This window comes from Trachymyrmex cornetzi, unplaced genomic scaffold (assembly GCF_001594075.2).
Source record: "Trachymyrmex cornetzi isolate Tcor2-1 unplaced genomic scaffold, Tcor1.1 scaffold1204, whole genome shotgun sequence".
Taxonomy (NCBI): Eukaryota; Metazoa; Arthropoda; class Insecta; order Hymenoptera; family Formicidae; genus Trachymyrmex; species Trachymyrmex cornetzi.
The window spans coordinates 85,659-109,537 of record NW_017295767.1 but is presented as its reverse complement, the minus strand read 5'-3'; the positions used below and the strand labels follow the sequence as shown (position 1 = coordinate 109,537).

General features: G+C 37.5%; 1 protein-coding gene across 1 annotated transcript in view; it reads left to right on the top strand.

The window, feature by feature from the left end:
* The window catches only part of LOC108767141 (homeobox protein onecut), a 110,936-nt gene that overhangs the window by 3,777 nt on the left and 83,280 nt on the right, over positions 1–23,879 (top strand). Inside the window, exon 2 of the mRNA XM_018516869.1 lies at positions 15,873–16,030. Within this exon, the coding sequence (XP_018372371.1) occupies positions 15,873–16,030 (158 nt within the window). The remainder of the gene's footprint in view (positions 1–15,872; positions 16,031–23,879) is intronic.

Genomic DNA, 23,879 nt, shown 5'->3' with positions numbered 1-23,879 from the left:
CGCCGTCGCCGTCGTCCTCGTTGCCGTTGTCGTCCTTCTCCCTCTCTCTCTCTCTCTCTCTCTCTCTCTCTCTCTCTTCGCCCCTTCGCTCACCCCCTCTTGTGAACCACCCTCTTCCATCCGACGGGAACCGCCGCGCGGGATTCGCGATTTTAGCGTCACTCCAGTGAGATCTCCAACGACAGAGTGATCTTCTTTGCGTTTTGACTCTTTTTGTATAACATTCGATACAGGTTTTTCCCAAATATTCCTGGAATATTCGACTTGGATTTTCGTAGATTATTATACTTTAATCTTCGAGATTATTCAGATTCTTTGAGCGAATCTAACGTATCTAATAGATTTCTCGGTTCTTTAATTTCTGACGAATCTTGTGAATTTAGTATTGATTTGTTTAGTATAAAGAAATTATTTCTTGCTCGAATTTTAATTTTGAAAATTATCCATCTTGTATGATGAAATTCAAATTCTATCAAAATCTGTTGAATTTAGGTAACAAAACTTTGTGTAATCTACTCGCTTTACTACAATTTATATACACTCGAGGTCATTAATGCTTTTTCGCTTGAAATTAGCTGCGTTTCGAGCAGACGCATGTCACATCTAGATATATTATGACTTAAATTCGAGCAATGGTGGATTAACAATCACGATGTATGTACTTAAACCTGTCTGAAATGCAGCTAATTAAACAAGAAGCATTATTTTCCACGAATATACTGATTGCAGAGCAGACGAGAATCTTTTGTCAACGAATTGTAATTCTAAATTATTAGCAACTCGACTTCAAGTTCGTCATAGAATTATCGAAATAAATTCTCTAACTCCCTAATTTTTGTCGCATTAACGAAAAGCAATCATACAAAATATGTCTCCATTCGTATAAGACACAATTTTCATAATAATGTGAAAGAACGGTGAATGACAGTGAAATTGACGTCCTATTATTTTAATGGACGTCAGAGCCGAAAGGGTTAAACTCGCGAACTGTGAGACAGTCTATATGTATTCCATAGCTCAAGGTGTCCTTTCTCAAACAATAGTACAAACCGTCACGTAACCGCCGCTCTCGTTAAGAAAAATAGAAAAAAATTCTCGTTTTCTCACCCTTTTTCCATCTCTCTCTCCTCCCTCTCCCCCTTCTCCCCTCACTCTCTCTCTCTCTCTCTCTCTCTCTATCTCTATTTTCTGTCGCTTCTTTGCGGGCTTACCGAGGCATGCAGATAATGTCGGGAAGAGGGACTACCTTTACAGTTACTGTTCTACCGGTAGCCCTTCGTGGTACGAAACTCTCTTAGGGTCGTGAAAAAGGCCGGTGGGGAGCGAAGAAAAGGCGCGGCAAAGCACGGGAGCAAAGGGTTCGCCAGAAAGAGACAATGACGAAGAAGAAGAAGCAGAAAAAGAAGAAGGGTCGATTTAGTGCTCTCCAGATTAGAGCCTCCGCTATTGTTTCCCACGTGTCTCTCTCTCTCTTTCTCCTTCTCTCTCTCTCTCTCTCTCTCTCTCTCTCTCTCTCGCGAAAACCAGTCTCGAGGAACGCGTTCACGGCTTCGCGCGTGAAACCTCCAAATTTACTTCATTGCAAGTCTAACGGGAAACGAATGAGATGACTGTAATTAAAAAAAAAAAATCCCGAAGAGGGATTTCATCGGTATCTCCAGAAATGGTAACCGAATTGGCGAATCAAAATCGAAAATGAAATTAAAGAATTAATATTAAACTTTTCAGCCGGCGTGTCGAAATAAAGTTACGAGTTAAAATCGAAATTCGAATTATGTATGAAATTGAGATACGGGAAAGGGACCGATAAATTACCGCCACGGAGCCCGATTTGCAGGAACACGTGGGAAATAGGTTTCTCAAGGGGGAATGTCTGCGGAACACCTTTCCGAGTCTTTCCAGGAAGCGGCTCAAAACAGACGATGAATAATTCGCTCGGCCGTTAAAACGGCAATCAATCGGGCGAGCATAACGTTGCACTCTTATAAATTGCCTTTATTATGCCGCGTCGCTATTGTTGTTCGTGCTCGAATTCATCTGGTAATGACTATAGATACGCGTGCCTCATTGCTGGATGTCATTTGCGTTTAATTGCGTCCACCGTTATCGTCGTTATCGATCGTCACACGTGGGGGTTTTTTTTTTATTTACTTTCGCCAGATGCATCCCCCATGTGCAATATTCCTAAGCCAGCTAGATGATTCACGGACATCCATTTCGCGACTCCCATTCGGATTAGCCCTCCACGCAACCACCGTTTTTGAAGTTCGCCCTGAGCTTTCTTTCTGGACCGTCGAAGTAATTATATAGATCGCTCAAGGCTGCAATATTTTTATATCTTAGTAATTAATTTTAACGTCTTAGATAACTGTTTGGCTTAAGAAAATTATTTTCAAATAAATAGGGGCCAATAACGATCGAAGCTAGATTTCGGTGCTTAATAATATTTTTATGCTGAAAATAATTACTAAGTATTAATGCACATTTCTTTAAATAGTAAACGTTTATTTACAGTACATAAATATTTACGCAATAAAAAATGATATAGTTCAATCAAATTAACGGGTTTTTGTATCAAATACATATACGTCTAATATTTTTATGCTGAAAATAATTACTAAGTATTAATGCACATTTCTTTAAATAATAAACGTTTATTTACAGTACATAAATATTTACGCAATAAAAAATGATAGTTCAATCAAATTAACAGGTTTTTGTATCAAATACATATACGTTTACATTTAGTAAATATTTACTTAGAACTGTTCAAACAAATATTTATTAAAATATAGCATTTTTTCGGGGTATGTGTAAATTCCAAGTATATCTTTCAATTATATAAATTGCGCGCCGCTTATTGTTGAATTTAAAATCATAATATAAACTGCAGCTAAAATAATATCACAATTAAATTGATCGCCAAACTGATAATAATGCTTTTAGTATAAAAAATCACTGTAAACAATTTATTGGCAAAAATATTACCTTAAAATTATTTTCAGATCTATATCTGGTTAAATTTTTAGATACTTCAAGACTCTTACCGTGTAATATTATATACAGTGTAACGTTATCTTTAACTGCTAAAACGATCTGTTAAGTGCTAAACTGTTACAATTTCGGCGCGCTCCAAATTTATAGGAAATCGAATCTTTAAGCCGCGAGGATCCAAAACGAGTCTTAGAGTCGAAAATCCAAATTTATGCCGAATACGATACGAAAAGACCTCATGGCGAACTGCGAGACGCGAGAATTTCATCGAATTTCGAAACTGACGCAATAAAAGCGTCGCGCATAATTAATGTCGTCTTTCCTCAACGTCAACGCTTGACGTCGCATTCTAGAGTCTTACATCGGTCCGCCGAGCCGCACACGTGTCTTCTTACACGCACTGGACGTAGTAGGGAAAAAAAAAAAGGAAAAAGAATCGATACCGCTGTGTCGTTTCCCTGTCTCACGGAGCTTATCACGGAGTTACATCGCGCTACCGCGAGCTACGTTTGTGTTTTTAACAGCGCGATCAATACCGCGCCGCGTCCCCGTAAACGAGAATTTTTGAGTTTCCAAGTTTCGCAAGATCGAAGGTAGAATTCGCTTAGTACTGGTTTAGCGCGAGAACTTCTCGTCCGTACTTCTATTTTCTATTTTAAATAAAGTTACGAGTCCGTAGTTGGTCAGAAAGAAGTTGAGGAAAGTTTTTCTCTAGACCGTTAAAGATACATATATCGGACTCCCAACGACTAATTTCATTAATAAGAATTACTTGGAAACTGTAATTCTTACTTCGAATTTACGTAATAAGAGCGACACGAGTTTTATTAGCAACTTGATTGTTAATATTGTTTCTAACGTTAAGTATACAATTAAATCCGATTTAATCTCATCCCTGATTTAAAAGTGCGGTTTTTACTACATTCTTATAATTTTCTTTTCTTTCATTTAACCCGTTGACTGACGTAAGTCTACTCATTCCATTATAAATTTCTTTGTTAAAAACGGCAAACAATTCAATTTTTTTATGTTACATTTGCAAATTTAGAATATTCCTATTAAAATGTACTTAATATCGATTCTTCCTTTTGCACGAGTTATATCATTTTGATTCTTTGAAATTAATTAGTGTCTTTTAATTAATATAAATTAAATAAGTCTCTGCAGATCCAGCGTCAATAACTGTATCACAGATTTTAACCCCAGCTCTGTAGGGACAATTAAATATTTAATTATCATGGTAGATGACAACATAATTTATTATAGCAAAAAATAGTTTCAAGTAGTCTTTCTCGTGTGAGCCAAAAACTTTTCAAAATTCTTGAAACGAAAGTCCGTCGCGTCCAGGAAAAATCACTGGAAAATTAGCCTTCGCAAATTGACTTGGATTCTCGTAACATAATTATTCACACGAGCTCCTTATTACCGCACCGCACGATATCGCTAAATTAGAAGCTAATCATTTTGCGCGTTCCTTACCTCGATTTAACGATAAATTTCATCCAAGCCGAATTTATAACTAGCGAAATTTAACGCGCTCATTTACGATTTCGCAATGCCATTTTCTGGGACGTTATTCTCGGATAATATCGCATACAAAAATACTATATATGTTACATATATTATATTATAAATATTCGTACACAGTAAAAACATTTTGCATTTGTATTAAACTTTTACTTATAAGTTTTTATTAAAACTTTATATTTAACTTTTAATATATTCGAATATCAATTTAACATAATTTGGTTACGTTATTTGAATATTTTATATTAAATTAGTATTCAACATTTCTAAGAGTCAAAATAACACAACTTATGAATAAGTGAACAAGTAACTTAAAAATGTTTTTCAAATTCTAAGATAAATGAATATTATAAAATACGTGTTAATTTAATGTATCATTAATTAATTAATTTTATTGAAAAAATGTATTTCCACCATTTGCTGACAAATTGTATCAGTGTGACGTTTCTTGTGTTAATTTTTCACATTTGTTTTTCCAACATATTCATCTTGTGTAAAATTAGCATAAAAATTTGGGTGACCCGCTTGGGACATTTAAAATATTTAACACAAATTTTTCAACTGTGTATGATAGAATTTTTTCAGATCGTTATATAATCCGGAACAGTTAAAAAATTTGTTCCGATTCTCGAAAACCTTTGTTGCTGACGGAAGAAATAAAATTCCATGTTGCAAGCGGAGGGATTTTTTAACACAAATTTTTCGACTGGACACCGTTTAAATCTATAGTGTCAAATTAAGTCGCATACTCACTACAACGTTATTTCCTAGAAAATTTGACACTATACGGTGTCGAATTTATCCATCGTTTTAGTATAAAACTTAAATCAGATTAAATTTGACACTACAGATTTAACAGTGTGGTGTATGCGATGTACATTCAAGAACGTAAACCCCGGACAAAATCACCGTCCAAGCCCAAGTCTAATTAATTAAGGGGATTCGAGGCACTTCGCCTCTTCTTTTTCCGTCTTCTTTCTCTAATCGCCTCGACGGGGTAAAGTAATGTATCCTTCGCGCGTATCGGTGCGGTTTCCACGGTGTTGTGTCGCGCAGCAGCACGCGCCGAAACGCGACACCCGGCGGTGTGGAGAGGCCCTATGCGTGCTCACATGTCGGGCATAGCACGAATTCACCCCCGCGTGTCCCGCGTGCCCGTCGTCGTTCCTACGGGGATGTCCCGTCGGCTCGCGGGGAACGCGCCCGTCCCTCCCGCTCTCTGTCCTCGCTCGCCCCTTCCCGCGCTTTTATCCCCCGCGAAATTTCTGATAAATCTCGGCACACTCCCGACCCCCTCAACCCCTCCTCCAGGGAAGGGAGGCTGAATTGAGTTTATCATGTTTATTTTAGGACTGTCACAAAATTGGAAATCAGGAAAATCAGGGAAATGCCAGGGAAATTGAAGACGGCCCGGGAATTTTGAAAAAATTTTTTTTTAAATTAATATTCTTGGTTTTAAAGAAGTTTGATTTACGTACATCACACTTATGCGGTTTTGTAATATCCAATTTTAAAATTAAGTGCAAGCGATGTCAGCAATATTAACCCTCAGTACCCACATCTCGAAAAAGTCCCTATCTACCCACATCCGGGTATTTGTTACCCAGCGTTTTCTTTTGCTTGTATCTCAGATTGTAGTGCATAGATTTTAACTAATTTTTTTTTTAATCTATCGTTTAAAGACTGAAACAAAAGAATTTTTTAGTTTGAATGTCTAAAATGTAGCACAAAAGATATTTTGCAATAAGTGTAACCCTTTGTGGGTAACTGAGGGTTAATAATAATTTACGTTGTCATGTTGAATGCTCTCTCAAGAAAATATTTGACGACTCCTAAATCAAGACGAAAATACAAAAAAATATTGTGAAAAGCATCAGAGAAAATTGTGTCCAAAAATCAGGGAGAAGTTGTGGAATTTTAGGATAAGGAATTTGTGGCAATCCTGTATTTTTGAAACCCGGTTTCACCGCAATATAAAATTAATTTTAATCTCGGTTAATTTACCTTTATCTTTTTCTAATTTTACACTGAAGAAAAATTTCTGATTCAAAATGGACGAACCAGAAAATTCTAATTACATATCAATCAGAATTCTGGTTATCTCAATTAGAGTTATAGTAGATTCAACCAGAATTCCGATTAATGCAACTAAACTCTTTCCGGTGTAAAAATGAGAAAAAGATAAACAATAAGTTAAAACCGAGATTCGAGTGCTTCGACCCGTTAAAACCTTATTCGCTTGTCCGCAATTTGACAAGACGCCGGAGTTTTGGTGTCTGTCCTCTTGGATCACCCCGGGTCTTCCCAAGTTCTCAAGTTCCTTAGAGTTCGAAACTTAATTCTTATCCCTTTCGTGGACGTTCGAGCTCCTGGACCATTGAAACGAATTTGTCAATTCTGCACTCTCTTAAATCTCTATCCTTAACCCTACGAAGAGTCCTTTCGTCCCTCCTGGAATTTCCATTCTTTCGTCAAACGAATCCGTCGAAAAATCGGATCCCTCTAATTCTAATTTAACGGATCCCGGATCTCCTTTTTCACGTCAAAGGGGGACAAATTGACATTGTTTCAACGTCTCTTTTTTTTATCCCAAACGAGAGCGAGTTTTTCGGGATAGGTTTTTTTGCCTAGGAAGAGGTCATTCACTAAAACGCGCATTCTATCGGGCGGGAGGGTGGGAAGGGGAGGGGGAATCAAGGTGCAGATGTCACATCAATGAACACCTTTCGTCGTACAGCTGTTACGTTATTCCGATAGAACGCAACCGTGGCTTTCATGCCTCGCGGTAAACTTTTCTGCTGGCACGTGTACTCGTGACCAAGTACGACGAAGCGTTTCGCCGTATCTCGAGCGTATGCAGGGCAGACTGTCTAAAAAAAGAAGCGCGCCTGAATAATTTTATTGCTCTCGAAATTACGAGAATATTATCGAAAACAAATATTTATCTACGATCATTTTTAAAAACGGCAAAATTAAACGTTTTATTAAACGTTCTAGCATCTTTTTCGAGCGCTAAAATATTAAACGCATTGTTTCACGACGTGCGAATCATTAAGAAATCCCAGTTTAATGAAATCGATGAAAATAATGGAAGGATAAAATAAAATAGATATGTGAATTATGAAAGAGCGACGGAGATAATCGAAGATATTCCCCAATTTTTAAACATTTATACAATTATATTTGGCCAAAAGTATGAAGCGTAACCACAAATTGACGTGATGAAAAATGAAGAAAAATGAATAGATGATGAAAAAGCGAAATAGTTAAAGACATCCCTCTATTTTAAATATTTGTACAGCGTTGGCCAAAAGTACGAAGCATCCCCACAAATTAACTTGATGAAAAATGAAATACAATACACGTGAATTGTGAAAAAGCGACAAAAATAGTCAGAGATTTTCTCTTTTAAACACGTATACAGTCTTGGCCAAAAGTATAAAGCATCCCCACAAATTAACGTGATGAAAAATGAAAGAAAAATAAGATACAGTACATATGAATTGCGGAAAAAAAATACAGAAATAGCCAAATCCCCCTTTTTAAACATTTATACAGCCCCTTGACTAAAAGTGTAAAGCATCTCCACAAATTGACGTTCTATATTTAATGGAAAATAAGTTAGAAACAATTTCATTGAAAAATAATGTTTCTATGTCAATTTAATATATTGTTAGTTTTTCTTTAGATTTTATTACCACCTTCCAAGAAAATGTAATAAATTGAGCTATGTACTTATGGTCGAAATTAAATATACATTGAAAAAAAAGTTTGGTAGGAGTTATCAAATGTTGAATGAAATAATTTCAATTAAATGTTCCATTAATATAACCAAAAATAATTTTATTGAAAAACAGTTTTATTGAAAAATAATATTTATTTCTATATCAATTTTAATATTTTGTTAGATTTCCCTTAGATTTTATTACGGCCTTCGAAGAAAACGCAATAAATTGAACTTTATACTTAAAAGTTGTATGTACAATAAAAAAAGTTTGATAATATTACACCAATCATAATCAAGATAATTTTTCTAAATATTTAGCAATTATTATAAAGTAGTTGATTATATTATTATATTAAGTAAAATACTTGGAAAAGTAAAATTATTATTAGTTGCACTAATTAAACGTTTGATTGAAATTATTTTACTCAATTCGATAGCTAACGCCAGGTTCTCTTTTTAGTGGACAGTAGTTGAAATGCGCGAGGAAAAAAAATGATAATCCCGACATAAGCCGGACGTGAATTAACGCAAGTCCCGGCCGTTTCTGCGGAGAGCTCCTCTGTTTCACGTGATGCAACAATTCTACATGGTAATTCGGCTCACCGGGGAGACCACGTTCGCGGAATTTCGGCAGATGCGCGCCGCGCGTGAAATGGGACAAGATCGCCCGCATGCCGTCCGCCGACACCTTGGAGCCAGGTTGGCCGAACGACTGAAATATGTCGTTTTCGCGCGCTCGCGTTTCATCGTACAATACATCCAACAACAGAGATGCGCCCGCCGCGCTATTGCGTCGCTAGAGAACCCGATAGAGGCTCCCACGCGGGGACGGACGGGTCGGGTTGGGTTTCAAGTAGATCATTGATAAACGAAAGGTGACACTGGTATGTTTTGTGATAAGCGCTGCTCTCCTGGAACGAGGGCCTCTTAATCGCAGCGACGACGTCGCACGCGAGCGAATATTTTTATCCATCCGTAATTCAGACGGTGAAGTTAATTGGGAAACTTACTCAAGGGAAGCTCCGTGTACTCTTTTTCCGAGGGAATTATTTTCGCGAATCATTTTAAATTAATCCCTGTCCCTTTTTTTTTTATTTATGGACGTAAGCTCGAAACTAAACTCTTAATTGATTAATTTAATATTTACTGCTTTAATTCTATGTGGTAAAAATCGTAATTTCGAAAACGGGATTCAAGTATCTGGAAATAGCCGGCTGAATTCTTAAATGAGGAGCTTGACTTAAGCTTTTGAAAAATAAAATTAAAAAATTTTTAATTTGCGGGATTTAAAAGTTTTATAATTCTGACCCATTCTCTTTTTTATTTTCGCTTAGTGGGACAGCTGCAGAGGGATTTTATGAAAACGTTGGGCGATGTTTATAAACACTTGGTTACTTAAAAAAAAAGTCACAGCTATATAAATACATATATTCATTTGTTACAACAACGACACGACTAAAAAATGATAATTTTTTAGTTGCTTGCGAAAAAGAGTAAAAAGAAAAAAGGAAAAACGTACGTACTTTTATTCCTGTATAATTATTGCAAACAAAGTTGCATTTTAAAATTAATATTACAAATTTTTTAATGCTTCAAAATATTCAAACTTGGAAACTTTTTAATTGTGTCGTTTGAGCAAAGGAATGATATGTATTTGTATACAGTTTTGATTATAAATATAAAGCACTCTCAATTTATCGTATTTTCTTGGAAAAAGCGATAATAAAAGTCGAAGGAGAATGAATAAAATATTAAAACTGTTATAAAAATAAATATTATTTTTCAATAAAACTATTATTCAATTACTTTTTTGTTACGTATAGAGTGTCAATTTATGGCGGTGCTATATTTATGGCCAAGACTGTATATATATATATAAATATATATGCAAAAATTGTATCTCTAGTTACATAAAAATGAATCTGTTCACGGAGAGAGACAGAAAATTCGAGGAATATCGAATCGAGGAGAGATTTGAGTAGCTGTAGTTCGAAACGGCTAAAAGTCCTTGTCCCAAGCCATGGTCTAAAGACAGAAAAGGCCGTAGATGGAAGACAGTAGAACTTCCACCATGCGACGATTAAATATTGATAATCGTTCGACTATTATTGTAGCTCCAAAAGTAGCACATCCTGCTTTTTGGCGTATACGTATTTCCGTAAAGTTTCCGGACGCGAATTTCTCGGATACCGCTTCCACCAGCTGACTCATCCACCACGTCACGCATGCGATATACGGGGTGCCCGGGCTCTATCGCAGCGAAAAATTTCTGCCCGTGAATTCGATCGAATACGTGTATCCAGCCAATCCTTTCAAAAATACCCATTTTTAAGTCGCGTGTCTCCTCATTGTAGTTTTTTAATAAAAGGACTTCTTGGGCAATCGAAACCAACGTCGAATTTTTGCACAAAATGTACGACTATCCGAAAAATAAGATCTTGCCGTCGACGAAATCAACTCGCCGAGGTATTTTAACTTTCAATGAACCATGTATAGTTCGTCTATGCACAAAGGACCTCGTAATTATATAGAAAATTGGGTGAAACGAGTTAGTTTTCACACGTAATATAGCTTATAATGTGGTGAACAAAAGGTCTCATAAACACAAGGCTTAATAATGAATAGTTCTTGAGTTATAATGTTTCATAGGTCACAGCACAAGTTTTACACCTTTGATCCACCATAAAACTGTGCATTATTGACAGTGTCTACACTGAGAGAAAAAAAAGTAGTTGCGGCAACTATAATGTACAATTCTAAAATTTAAATACTTGCGACTAGTTTTAAAAAGTAATAAGAACTAAAAAAAGTAGTACCGAATACTATAAAAATATAATACAGTGCTATAAAAATATAATATTCAGTACTACTTTAGTTCTTATTATTTTGTAAAACTAGTTGCAAGAGTACTTACATTATTAGAGTTGTTAATTTAGTAATTGTGAAAACGATATTTTTCTCTGAGTGTAGGACACCTTTCGTTCACACCACGTTGCACGTGAAAACCAACTCACCGGAACTCGGTCTTTCATGTAATTAGTGCAACGTCCTTTTAAGACAAACGCGGATCTTTTGCGACCGAAAGACAGCGAGTACGCTCGAGACACCCCGTATATGTATGTAGGCCGCACACAACGCACGCCACACTTAGTCTCTCTCTCTCCCTCTTTCTCCCTCTTTCTCACCCCTGCAGGACTCTCCGTCTCTCTTCCTTCTATCTCCGTACACTCGTTCTCCATCACATACTAGAAACGGGGTGTTCAGTGGGAACCGGCTTTCTGTTGTACAATGTATACACGCCGTAGTTCGCAACTGTTACATACGTGTCTCGCGTGCAGGGTGGTACGAACGAGGGAGAGCAAGAGAGAGAGAGAGAGAGAGAGAGAGAGAAAAAGAGAGAAGACACCCCGTGAGAAAAAAAATTCGGAGGCGGATAGTGTCGCGCGGTGGAAATCTTAGAGAAGTGTCCGCCATTTTCGCTCCATTTCCTACTGATATTCTTTTCTCTTTGCAGAAATCGAGGCTTAATTACTGCGGCGCGTGATAAGATAAAAAGCCGTTTTAGAATTGTTCAAGAATTAAGATCTCCGAGGTCGGCAGGTTGTTCGGGTGAAAAGATCGGTGGAAGATATCGATAATGGATAAGGCAGTAAATTGTTCAGGTCAACACTCCTCTGGAAACGAAACGCTCTACATCGATTTACGTTGTTTTGACACACATACCTTCGTAATAGATTAAAATCAACGGCTATGATTAGCGCTAAATATGGGAACCTGGATCGAAAGCGGCAGAAATAACTGTCACCTGTAATATTAACGCGCAATATTGAGAGCGGACCCGCATAATTCACATCGACGATGTTTAATTAGACAAACATAAAGTATTACTCGAGACGCTTCAAGAGGTTCCATATACGACGAAGAGACGCCATTAAAATTCCCGCGAATGATTCTTACAAAGGGTTGCAGACAGCAGCATCTCGCGTCTAAAATAAGAAATCGGCACAATGAATATGTTTCTCGAATATCGATCGTGTCAAAACGGATACTAAGTTTGCGAGTAAACGAGCGCGACGAGAACGAAAAAATAACCAAAGTCTCTCATTCATTTTCCCGCATATTTTCGCGGTTCTAGAATCCTAAAAACCAGACATGCGACAATTAAGTTATTTCGTCGCCGCCATGTTAGTTTCTTATGGATAACCAATAGAGTACTGATTAGTTGCCTAAATCACGTCATCACAGCGCCATGTTGATTTCTTACAATTATAGCTGCGATTTTCATTTTCACACAATACTCAGACTAAAGTTACGTGAGCATTTTATACTCAGATAATGACATCGCTACTTGCTTATATTGGTGACAAAGTTATCGCGTAAGAATATAAGTTTATAACCTCACTTTTAATGTGAGTTAACAAAACTCAATAAGACACACGGTCTCAAAGCTTGTGCAGATTGTCAGTAAAAACTCAGTTGAATCTCACTTGTGAATCTCAGGGTGAAAGGGAATATGTATTCAACTGAGTTATGACATCACAAACGAAAATTATCTGAGCTTTGATGTAAATAGAAAGCAACTAATAGATAATTAGATCATATTCTTTAACAGCCAATCAGGTGCTTGTGCAGATTGTCAGTAAAAACTCAGTTGAATCTCACTTGTGAATCTCAGGGTGAAAGGGACCCTATGTATTCAACTGAGTTATGACATCACAAACGAAAATTATCTGCTTTGATGTAAATAGAAAGCAACTAATATAGCTAATTAGACCATATTCTTTAACAGCCAATCAGATCACATCTCAGACTTTCTAGGCATCTAGGTGGTTCTCGTTAATTCCGTACTTCTCTCTCCGCATTTCCTCGCGAAAGACTCCCTTTGCAGGACAATTCGCAATGGAATTTTCACGCAAAAAAGAATGAAACAGGAAACAAGACTCGATAATGATAACGTCTCGTTTGATTATCGTTCCTCGTTTCGAGTCTGTGTGGCTCCTCTTCTTGTGTTCTCCTCGTCCCCCGCCTACACAAACTTGCAAACAGTCTTCCTTCCTCGTCGTCGTCATCGTCGTCCGAAGATGATCGTCGACAGGACACCAGCACAGAAGATGCCAGCTGGGAGTCTCGAAAGTAGGGAGAAGGAGAGGGCTGCGAGAACACAGCATCTCTCGATTCAATCTCCGTCCGAGAACGGCACTCCCGCTCGTGCGCGAAAATGTAAATGTCTCTCGATCTAACCAAACGGATAGACAAACGCACCACGAAGGACTCCGCAAGTCCTTTATCGTCGTTTCCTCGTCGCCGATCGAGGATGCGCTCGTGAAAGAAAAACCGCGCGCCTTGCAGGACGCGAGGATCGTTCCCCGTTCGCAGCGTTTCAATCCTGAATCGCAAAACGAGTCGGTCATTGCAAAAAGGATGTGTGTCAATTTTCTCCTCACAAACTAGTGAAATAATAATTTGTTAAGGAAACAAGAATTTTGAGAAAAATAGGAGGTAATAGTTATATTTCTTTTGTCTGGACTGAAACAATTTCAAAACGCGTGTTAAATTGAAGGGTTTTTCACAAAAATAAAAAATAAAGTCCAAAAAGTTGTATTGTTATGGAACAAAAAAGTTCCAATTAAACCGTTCAGTGTATAAATATGGTAATTTTTCTTCGGAAATAAATACAGTTTTAGGTTTTAATTAACATTTTGAGAACCTCGTAAAAAAATAATTAAAAACCCATTAATATTGATAAAGATGAAGAAGGATTAACTTAATTAAAAGTTTTTCAAGTATAAAGCAATGATGTTTTCACTTCTTATTTACAAAATTTTACAAATACTCTTAACAAAAATGTCCATGGCAATTGTTAAACTTTTAAATTTCCCGTTTTCTATTTAATTGTTCCTGACGAGACAGATAGAGTGGCGCCATAACCTAGATTTTTAAAAAATAGATTTATTTGATTTTTGTTATAGTCTCTGAAAAACCAGAGATGCGACGTCGGTTAAGTCACTTCACCGCCATGTTAGTTCCTTATTACAATAGCCAATCAGACCAGACTCTTTAACAGACTCTTCCATGTTGCATTTCTGATTTTCCGGGGTTCTAGTTTTTGTGAGAAACCCTTTAATAATATTTTGTCGTCAAGGACGTCCGAACTTGTCCGATAAATCCTGCCAAATGACGTGTCTGTTGTAACTAAAAATTGCAAGAATCTTTTCATCTTTTTGGCACGCTCCTCCATTCTGTAATGGACGCTCTTTTTGCAAAAAGTCGCGCGAGCGCACGCGGGGAACTCCCCTCGCACCCTGTATATTTCGCTGCGATTGAACGCTGGATTTAGTTGGTTTTCCCCCTGTTTTTTCGTTTTCTGTTTTACCAGGGACAACAACCTACGACCTCGTATCACGTCCCCGTCCCATGTCCCGCTATTCCCCAACAAAATATATTTTTTTGAGACACTTAAACGCTTGGAATTTGTAGAAATCGACGTGGCAGTATCTTTGACGCAATCGAATTTTTCACAATTTTTCACTATATCGTCTGTTTTTCCATCCAGCACGAATTTAAAAGAGCGTTTTTTAATAGAAATATGAGACAACCGCTGTGTTTTTCAAGCGATAACGATAGTAACGGAGTTGCGCAAATTTTTTGTTTTGTTTTTGACAGAGGGGAAAGAATTAAAATCATGGTGTCTCAAATTTCTGCGCTACCTGATATATTCCTGACAATCCTAACTTAGCCTTCGACGTGTCAACGTGGGATGATTGATCGGGTCGGCAAAGATACCGCTACCGTTACTTACATTTTAGTTACTTTAGTTTTACCATAAGTTACGTGAGCCTTAAGTCAGTGTGCGACGCCCCGTTTTATGTTGTATGATTTCTTTCTTGAAGTGTGCTTTTCCGTTTTTGTGATCTTGTCGTTTCTGTTCCGTTGAGCAAAAGAAGAGAGGCAGAAGCTAGCGCACAATGTGGGTTCAATCTTAACGAAATAGAGCGCTCGGAAACGATATCGTCACCATCATGAATTTTTTTTTTCAATTCAATCATTTACCGTCGTGCTCTCCGTTTACGCTGCCTCCGCACCGTTCCTTTCCTGGCTCGCACAAATAACAACGTATACCCGCCGTTCGTCTACTGTTCGCGCGTTCGAAGATGACCGGGTTCGAGAATTCTTCGGATTCTTTGGATTTTTGGATAACTAGATTTTCGGTTACTTTAGATTCTCAGATTCCCTCGGGTCCTCCAAATCCTCGGATTTGCGAATCATCGGATTTTAGGTTTCTCGGATCTTCGTATTCTCGAGTATTTGGATTCACGAGGCATTAAATTCTCCAAGTTACCGGGATTCGGAATTTTTAGATTCACTTTGAGATGCTTTGTTTCAATTGAATCGAATCTTGTTTTATTTACATCGACGGGGTGCCCTTTCGCGTCTCTCCCGAGCTTTTAAAGGTCCACAGAGGAACTTGTGACCCTTTGACAATTTAATACGTAAACGATCGCCCGGCTTAATCCGAGGGTTGCGAGCGTGCGAGCGAGGGAAGGAACGGGCGGGCACGGAATCAGGAGGGACAAACAGAGAAAGAAATTATAAACGGGCTAATGGTTCGACGATACCAAATAAGACTGATGAGAAGTGTAAACGCAAGGTGTGTGTCTATCGGTTTGGTTTTAGCCCTGAGCAACTGCTCTGAGAGCGGAGGCGAGCCGGACGCCATGCTGGACATGCACCACCCAGGAACCGGGATCGACTCGCACCATCCGCAGTTTCACAACTCCTATGGTAATATGAAATTCATTATAATAGTAATTAATCCTACCCTCGGACTTCACCGACCCTCTCCACGCGGACCCGAGATATATTATACATCCGCGATTCTCGCTCTACTCGCGTTCGGCGCTTCTCAAGTCCTCGCGCGTTTCTCGCACGCTGAGAGGAAAGTGTTTGGAATTTGTGACTGTTGTTCCACGGTAAAATAATTATGGCTAGAAGCTCTGTTTTATAGTTGTTAATGTAATGATTATTTCAGTTATTACTGTAACATGATGATAATTATTGTCTACCCAGGGAAATTGATCTGTGGAAAAATTCGTTCCCAAAGCTTCTTGAAGTTTGTATCTAAGCTAAGGATGCTAACATTTTGAATGTTAATTATTATTTTTGATATTAAATAAAATATAATTAACATTCTAGCATCTGTTTTCTGTAAATACTATATTTTACTTTGATTTTATAAACATAAAATTTTACGATCAAACTTTTTGTCACTCTGTAGAAAAGAATATAATAGTTGGTACCGAAAAAAAAGTACTTTAACTATAAGGATGGAGCGCATAAGTACAATTATTTTACCATGCAAGTATTATAGTCGCAAGTACAAACACTTTTTTCTCAGCGCGACTTCTTTTCACTCGTCCCTCTTTTCTTTTCGGCACCGTGTGCTCGACGGTAAACTTCCATCGACGACAATAAGGCAAACAAGTTTCACTTCCGGACCACCGCGAATCTCAACGATGAAGAGACCCGAGAAATGCAAAACTCACATCTGTCCACGTTGTGAAGAATTATTTTTCCCCCTTCTTCTTTATATTATTATTAATTAAAAAGAAATTATTTCACATTTTTTTATTTCTCACTATTATCCGTTATTTAAAAGCTCACATTTCCATTCGTGAACAAACGTTCGGGCAAATTAATTCGACTTTGCACTCTCAAGATTTCTTGACATTTTTTCGAGTTCGCGAGGTAAAAAATACGGAATAATACAAAGCTCCTTCTCTGATCCTTTAAATAATTCTCAGATACAAATTGGGTCACGAATTTCCGTCATTGGACCGAGCGAAATTAATAATGACGGCAGCTGTTCGGCATAAGACTTTAAAGAGCTCTCTCGCTCGGCGTATCGAGATTGATAGATTCCATCAATTTGGATGTCGATTTGTGGTTTTTCGAGCATCGCCTTAATAGCGTTACCGTTAAACGTGTTTTGCGGGAATACGTTATTATGTACAAGAACATCGGGGAGGCGAGAATATTTCGACCATTTCTCACGACGTCACTCAAATCATACAATAATATCGGTGAGAATTTTAGCGCGCTGCTTAAGTTTATTAGTATCTCCACCTCGCGCGAACTTTCGCACGGAGATCGTATCCACAGCATTGAATTTCCTCGCACGTGAAATATATAGAGCGTATTTCGCGCAATCAAATTAATTATCTGTATCCGACTTACATACCACCGAATAAAATCGCGAGTCCACGATAACACGACGTCCATCATTCCTCGTTAATTTATCACTTTTATCCTCTCCGAATTTTCCTGCAACGAGCGTTCCGCGCGGAAGTCGTCACGGAGAAGTACCATACACCGAGATTACAGTTTTCGGTATTTGTGATTGTAATTGCATGACAAATAATTACGGTTAAGAGTTTTATTTTTATATTTCTTACTGCTCTAACATTCCCTGATTAAAATGCTCGCAGTTTTCCTGACATTTATCCAGTTGCTGTCCAGTATTTTCATTAGTTATAAAAGTATTGCACAGGAAATGGACAAGAACTTGAGTTTTCCTGGTAAAAATATGTACAATTTGCGTAAACACTTGCCTAGTTATTGTCTAGTATGAATGGGTTGTTATTATTATTAGTTAAAATACTGCGTAGTCTATTTATTGCCTTGTTTTTGTTCGGGAAATGGGTTAAGACTTTGCGCATCTTTTGTGAGCAGTAATTGCAGGCAAAACGTTACGTCTTGATTGGGATCCTAAGTAGTTTTACTTAATTGTTAAACGAATATAACTATCCAGTAATTGCTCAAGAAATGCATGAAATTTTCTACCAGGGATTAGTAATAATATAATTATACTTATAGTTTTATATACGAAAAAGAATATACGATTGTTCGCGAAAACGACAATAAAACCATAATAGTTTTCAGGGACCATAAAACTATAGTCGTTTTCGGGGAAAACAACTATAAAACTACAGTCGTTTTTATTACCAACATTATAGCAGTAATAACTATAAAAATGAAGCTTTTTTTCTAATAATTATTTTGTAATGCATTACAATCATAAATACAAATGACTTTTTTTCAGTATATTCGAGTCATTAGTAAGTCATGGATTTTAACTTGTTTTTTTAATTCGACGATCGTGCGACACGGGAAAGAACAGACATTCGTCCGGATTCGATCGGCACCCCGAAACAGATGTCTCGATGGAGCCGATGATTAAATGAAGAACGGCTCCTTATCCAGCGCAATCGAATTAATTAATCGGCCCTCGCTTTTACATCGATCTAATCCGTTCCGGTGGATTGTTGAATAATGCGCGATCCTAATCGAAGTCGACGCGCGCTATTTCGATCCCTCGGCGGCGAACAGACGTGAATTTTGAATAAATTTCAGAAGAAGGCGCATCTCGATTACACGGCACTTCGAACCGAATCGGCTCTCCAGATTAATCGACGCGACTTCCGATGGATTTTTAAACCGATCCCACCGCGATTGAATTTATAGACGTATCCATGGAGCCGGTTCGATATGCATTTCGTGTCCGCGACGTTCCACTTCGACTAATATTTTTATTCATTCGGCTAATCAGAAAGACGTAGAGAGCAATCCGTTCGCTTCCGGAAGTGCACTGCGTCGCGAATATAAAAATGACAGGTGGAAAGAAAATCTGTATGAGTCAACAGTCAACGCATACAATTGGAAAATTTATCTTAAATTCAAAACATTTCATTTTGTGTTACATTTTTGTGATCCACTCAAATTTTTATGTCGATTTAACACGAGATAAATATATTAAGGAACAGGGTTGTCACAAAATTGGAAGTCAAAGAAATCGGGACAATGTCAGGAAAATCAGAGAAAAGTCAGGGAATTTTGCAAAATTTTCTGAAAAATAAAAATTCTTGGTTTTAAAATGGTTTAATATTTGTACATCACGTCTATACAATTTTAGAATACTACCAACTTAACAACTAAATACAAGTATCAGCAATATTAATACTAATTTACATTGTTACGTTTACATTGTTAAGTTGCGGTCTCAACAAAATATTTGACGGTTTCTAAATCAGGAAAAAATGCAAACAATATCAAAATATTATTGCAGAGAAAATCATGAAATTTTGTATGGCAATCAGGAAAGTTATAAAATTTCAGGATGAGGAATTTGTGACAATCCTGTAGGAAGTAACGCAAATGGTGAATTTGGTTACTCGCAATATGCTGGATTAAATACACATTAAAGGCTGCTTTATATATAAAGTATTTAAATGCAGTAATAATGTAATCATGTAATAATTTGACAATAAAATAATTATACGTGTATATTTTATTAGATAACGTAATAATATCATTATTAAGTATTTAATCCTTTAAAGTAAAGTAAATTTATATGCTTTTGCATTTAACCTTGCTGATTTCATGTATAGCAGCTTTTAATATGTAATTTAGTGCAATGCACCGAATTTGCTAAAATATTATTGAAAAGATTTACGCAAAAAATGTAACATTGACGCGATTGTAAGCAAACCGTGGAAATATATTTTTTCAATAAAATTAACATTTATGATATGTTAAAAATTGATACGTGTTTCATTCGTTTCTTAGAATTTACGTTTTAAAATACATTATTTTCATGTTATTTGTTCACTTAATCATAAACTGTATTATTTCAACATTAATTGTAAAAAATGTTGAACATTAATTATACAAAATAACATAATCACATATTACATTAAATTATTATAATACTCGAATTCGTTAAAAATTCAACACAAAATATTAACAAGGACTTGAGTGGACCGGTTTTATGACAAATACAAATGTTTTTTTTACTTGAAATTATCGTCGAATTTACCCAATTAATAATTCACGCATTATCTGCGTTGGCTTACACAGGCTTTCTCTCTAGCTTTTACGATTATCGGAGCTCTGTTTGTTATTAGATAAAAATAATCTTTCGTCAGGGAAATTACACGTTCGCAGCCTGTAATCAACAATAATACGCTGTGAATCGTCCATCGCAATAAAAATAACAACTGGGAAAATTCCGCCTTTTGACTTCTTATATACTTGAGCCAAGTTGTGCGCTTACGATTTCAGTAAAGGACAGAATCGACTGCGAGATTCTCAAGGATTCCCAAGTTCGCAAGCACGAAAAGCTCGCGGCCGAAAGCCGTCGCAGCTTTATCTCGCAAGGCGCAATGCGAATCAGTTTATATCTGGGGCGGCGCTATATATTATATTATTCAGCCGGGAAGGGTCGCGCGCGCCCAAGTTGAGCTCTCGCGAGAGCGACTAAGCTCTCGCCGAAGGGCAAATTAAACGCGGCGAGTCGAACTCGCGATCGGTAAACTTTCGAGAAGCGACAAATCCGCCGCAGCGCTCCGGACTTCGGGCCGATTGAACGCGAGATTCTGCGCCGGGAAACTCGAAAATTAAAAAAAAAAGGGGGGGGAAACGAAAAGAAAATGACGGGGAGAGAGAGAGAGAGGGGAAGGAGAGAAAGGTGGAAAGGATCGATGCGTCGTCATCCTTGCGAGTCGCGAACGCGAAATAACGTCGCGGGAGTATCAATCGACGGAGGTAATCTCGCTACTTCGGCGGCTCATTGAAATCCCACGCTAAATTTCAATCTGACGTGTACAAAAGTCGGGCCCTTCCCCTCCCCCGTCGCCGACCGCCCTGCTCCCCCTCCTTCCCCCTTCGACCCTCTTCACCCATCCCGATTCAACGCTTCGAGACTCCGTTATATCGTGGAGACGTATAAGGACTCGAGTTCCAGGCAACAGTCCATTTCCGCGATCCTCATCTTCCCCGTCTCTCCTCCCCCTCCCTCCCTCCCTCCCACCCTTCGTCTTCCTCCCGTTCTCCACCCCGAGCACACACGATGTCTGGACCAACGTACACGTATACGGGGTGTCCCGGAACCCGGACTACTATAGGGGTTCTCGAGCAAACTTGCCGGGGGAATGTCTAAATCTATGTATCAGGTTCTTGTAAATATTTGAACAACGGATTGACATAAAATTACGGATTCCTTCCAGGAATCGAGGAGCGAAAGGAACGCGAAGAAAATCCGGTGCGAATGATTCATGCAAGACAATGTTAAAATTTTATCGAAATTTCGTGTACATATATATATATATGTAGTACTAAATACTTTTCGAGATAATAAATTATTTACAGTTTTTTAAAATGCTTATAATAATATAGAATTATTAATACTCCTCCGAGATGTCCATTAGCATCGCGAATTATTAAATTGCTTGTCAATTTAATATGTGGTGTTACTAAAATACGATTATTTCTCTCAATTGAAATATAAAAGCTCGACTTGAGATTCTTCCCGTTTTGTGAATGGCACATAACTTTTCATATAATGTCATACTTTCTTCATTTCATTAGTTAGAAATTCAAAATTATGAATTCATGATTTTAAATTTTAACAAGAGTCTTCACTTTGAATTTCTGTATTCTTGAATTTCGAAATTATCGTTATCGTTTAGATTTAATTATCGTTATCATTATCATTTTCATTATTTGGATTTATTTAATTACCGTTTTGGATTCTTAAAATGAGAGGCGTTGAATTTTTAACAAGTATTTAACAATTAATTGTTTTTTTTAGATTATTCGAGTCGATCAAATATCTCATCGTTCACGGCGAAAAGATAGTTCTGGGACACCATATATGTTTACGCGCACGACCGTTTTCTCTCTCTCTCCTCTCTCTTTCCTCGTCTCCCCGAAGTCCTTTTAAGGCCCCCTCGCTTCCTCCCGTCCGCGGTGCATCCCTAACGTCCGTTTCCCTCGCCAATACTGAACGCCGTGGTATCGGTTTGTATACACACGGATGGGAGGGATACATAGGGCGTACCTAATTAAACTTGGGGAAAGCGACCGGGCACGTTAGACTTTCAGCGTCCGAGAGCAGAGATAGAACCTTCTTGCACCCCTTCGCTTCTCCCCTGCGACGACCTATTAAAGTCGCAGCCCTTAAAGGGGTTTTATTTCGCACAAATCGAACGCACGAAATCTTGATATCTTCACGCACTCGCGATGAAATTCATCCCGTAATTAATCTGATATAAACGCAAGCAACGTATTGTAAGTTAAGGGGATCCTAAAGCCGTCTGTATTACCGACTAAATCATGTAATTTTTGTATAAAACAAATACTTTTTTTTCTCTTTCATAGATTCGAAAATCCTTTTCCAGGATTAAAGTATACGCATTAATACGTGTTTGTGAGGTGGAGTTTATGCCGAGAACGACCAAAAATTTCGAAATTGATAATATTTTTTACCATTTCTTAGTGTAACATGGCGTTTCAAATTGTCAAGTCGCGACAACATTTGTTTGATATGAAAGTTTTGCAACCTGTACTTACGAAATAGTAATCCACAAACACGTAGTTTATACGAACAAATAACGTCGAGTTCTTTGAATTAGACTTAGGCCCAGTTTCATAACTGACGGTTAACTCTTAACAACTTATTCATTATCTCTTTTCAATTCTAGAATTGGAAAAAGATGAGAAATAAGTTGAACCTCGGTTAAGAGTTAACCGTGATTTGTGAAACTGAGCTTAATCGCGACGAATTTGTTGTACCAAAATTGACACAGTGCGACTGAAGATATTGATGTAATACACTGAGAAAAAAAAGTTGTTAACTTGACTAAATGCGTTTAGTTCGTAATGATTATTTAGTTCGAATATTTATATATTTAGATCAACAAAATCTTGTAATTTAAAATATGTTATTTGTTTAAATTAACAAATATTTAGTTGAGTTAACAAATATTTGCTCGACAGTCCGTGACCGCTACATTTAGTTGAATCAACTAATATTTTTTTGAAAGCAACTTTTTTTTCTCAGTGTAGTACATAAAGACATGTCAATATGCTGGAAAAACAGCGACTTCTGGTGGCTTCTGGTCGGAGTTTGAGCTTCGCTTTAGGATCCCCTTAAGCCTTCATTACTCCCATGGGGTGTCACAATTATAAATTCCCTAAATGTACAAATATTATTTATACATATTATTATATTTGGCACAAATTGATTTACAGTTTAAATGACAATTTTTGCATTTATCTTCATTTAAAGTATATATAGAATATTATCAATCTTTATTTAACTGTAAATCATCAAAGAGAACAATGAAACTTGAGGTATAATGTTAGAGTGTAAGAAACCCCACGCGAGTATATTTACGTTGAAAAACCTACGCGGGTAATGTAGGGTTAATAATAATTACGTACGTGTTAATAACGATTATGATACATTTTGCAATAACGATAATAACATTGAACTTAACCGTGTAGTAAATAACGTCACTAGTTGATTAGTTGACGGAATGCGGGACAGTCTCCGTAAGATGAGGGATTCTTTCTTTCAATGCACCCCGCGCGAGTGCTCTTTTTTTTTCTTCTTGCAGCCCTTATCCACTCTTATCCGCCCCCGAAAAAAAAGCTCGATTCTTTTTAGATGATTTTTCGTACGCTTCCTTGACGCTCTCGTTCTCGCGGTTCAAGTATTTATTGTCCGGCGACGTTGAAGGGCTTCGACGAGATGAAACAAGGGGGTGACGGCTGAAAGGGCGGGGGAGGGGGC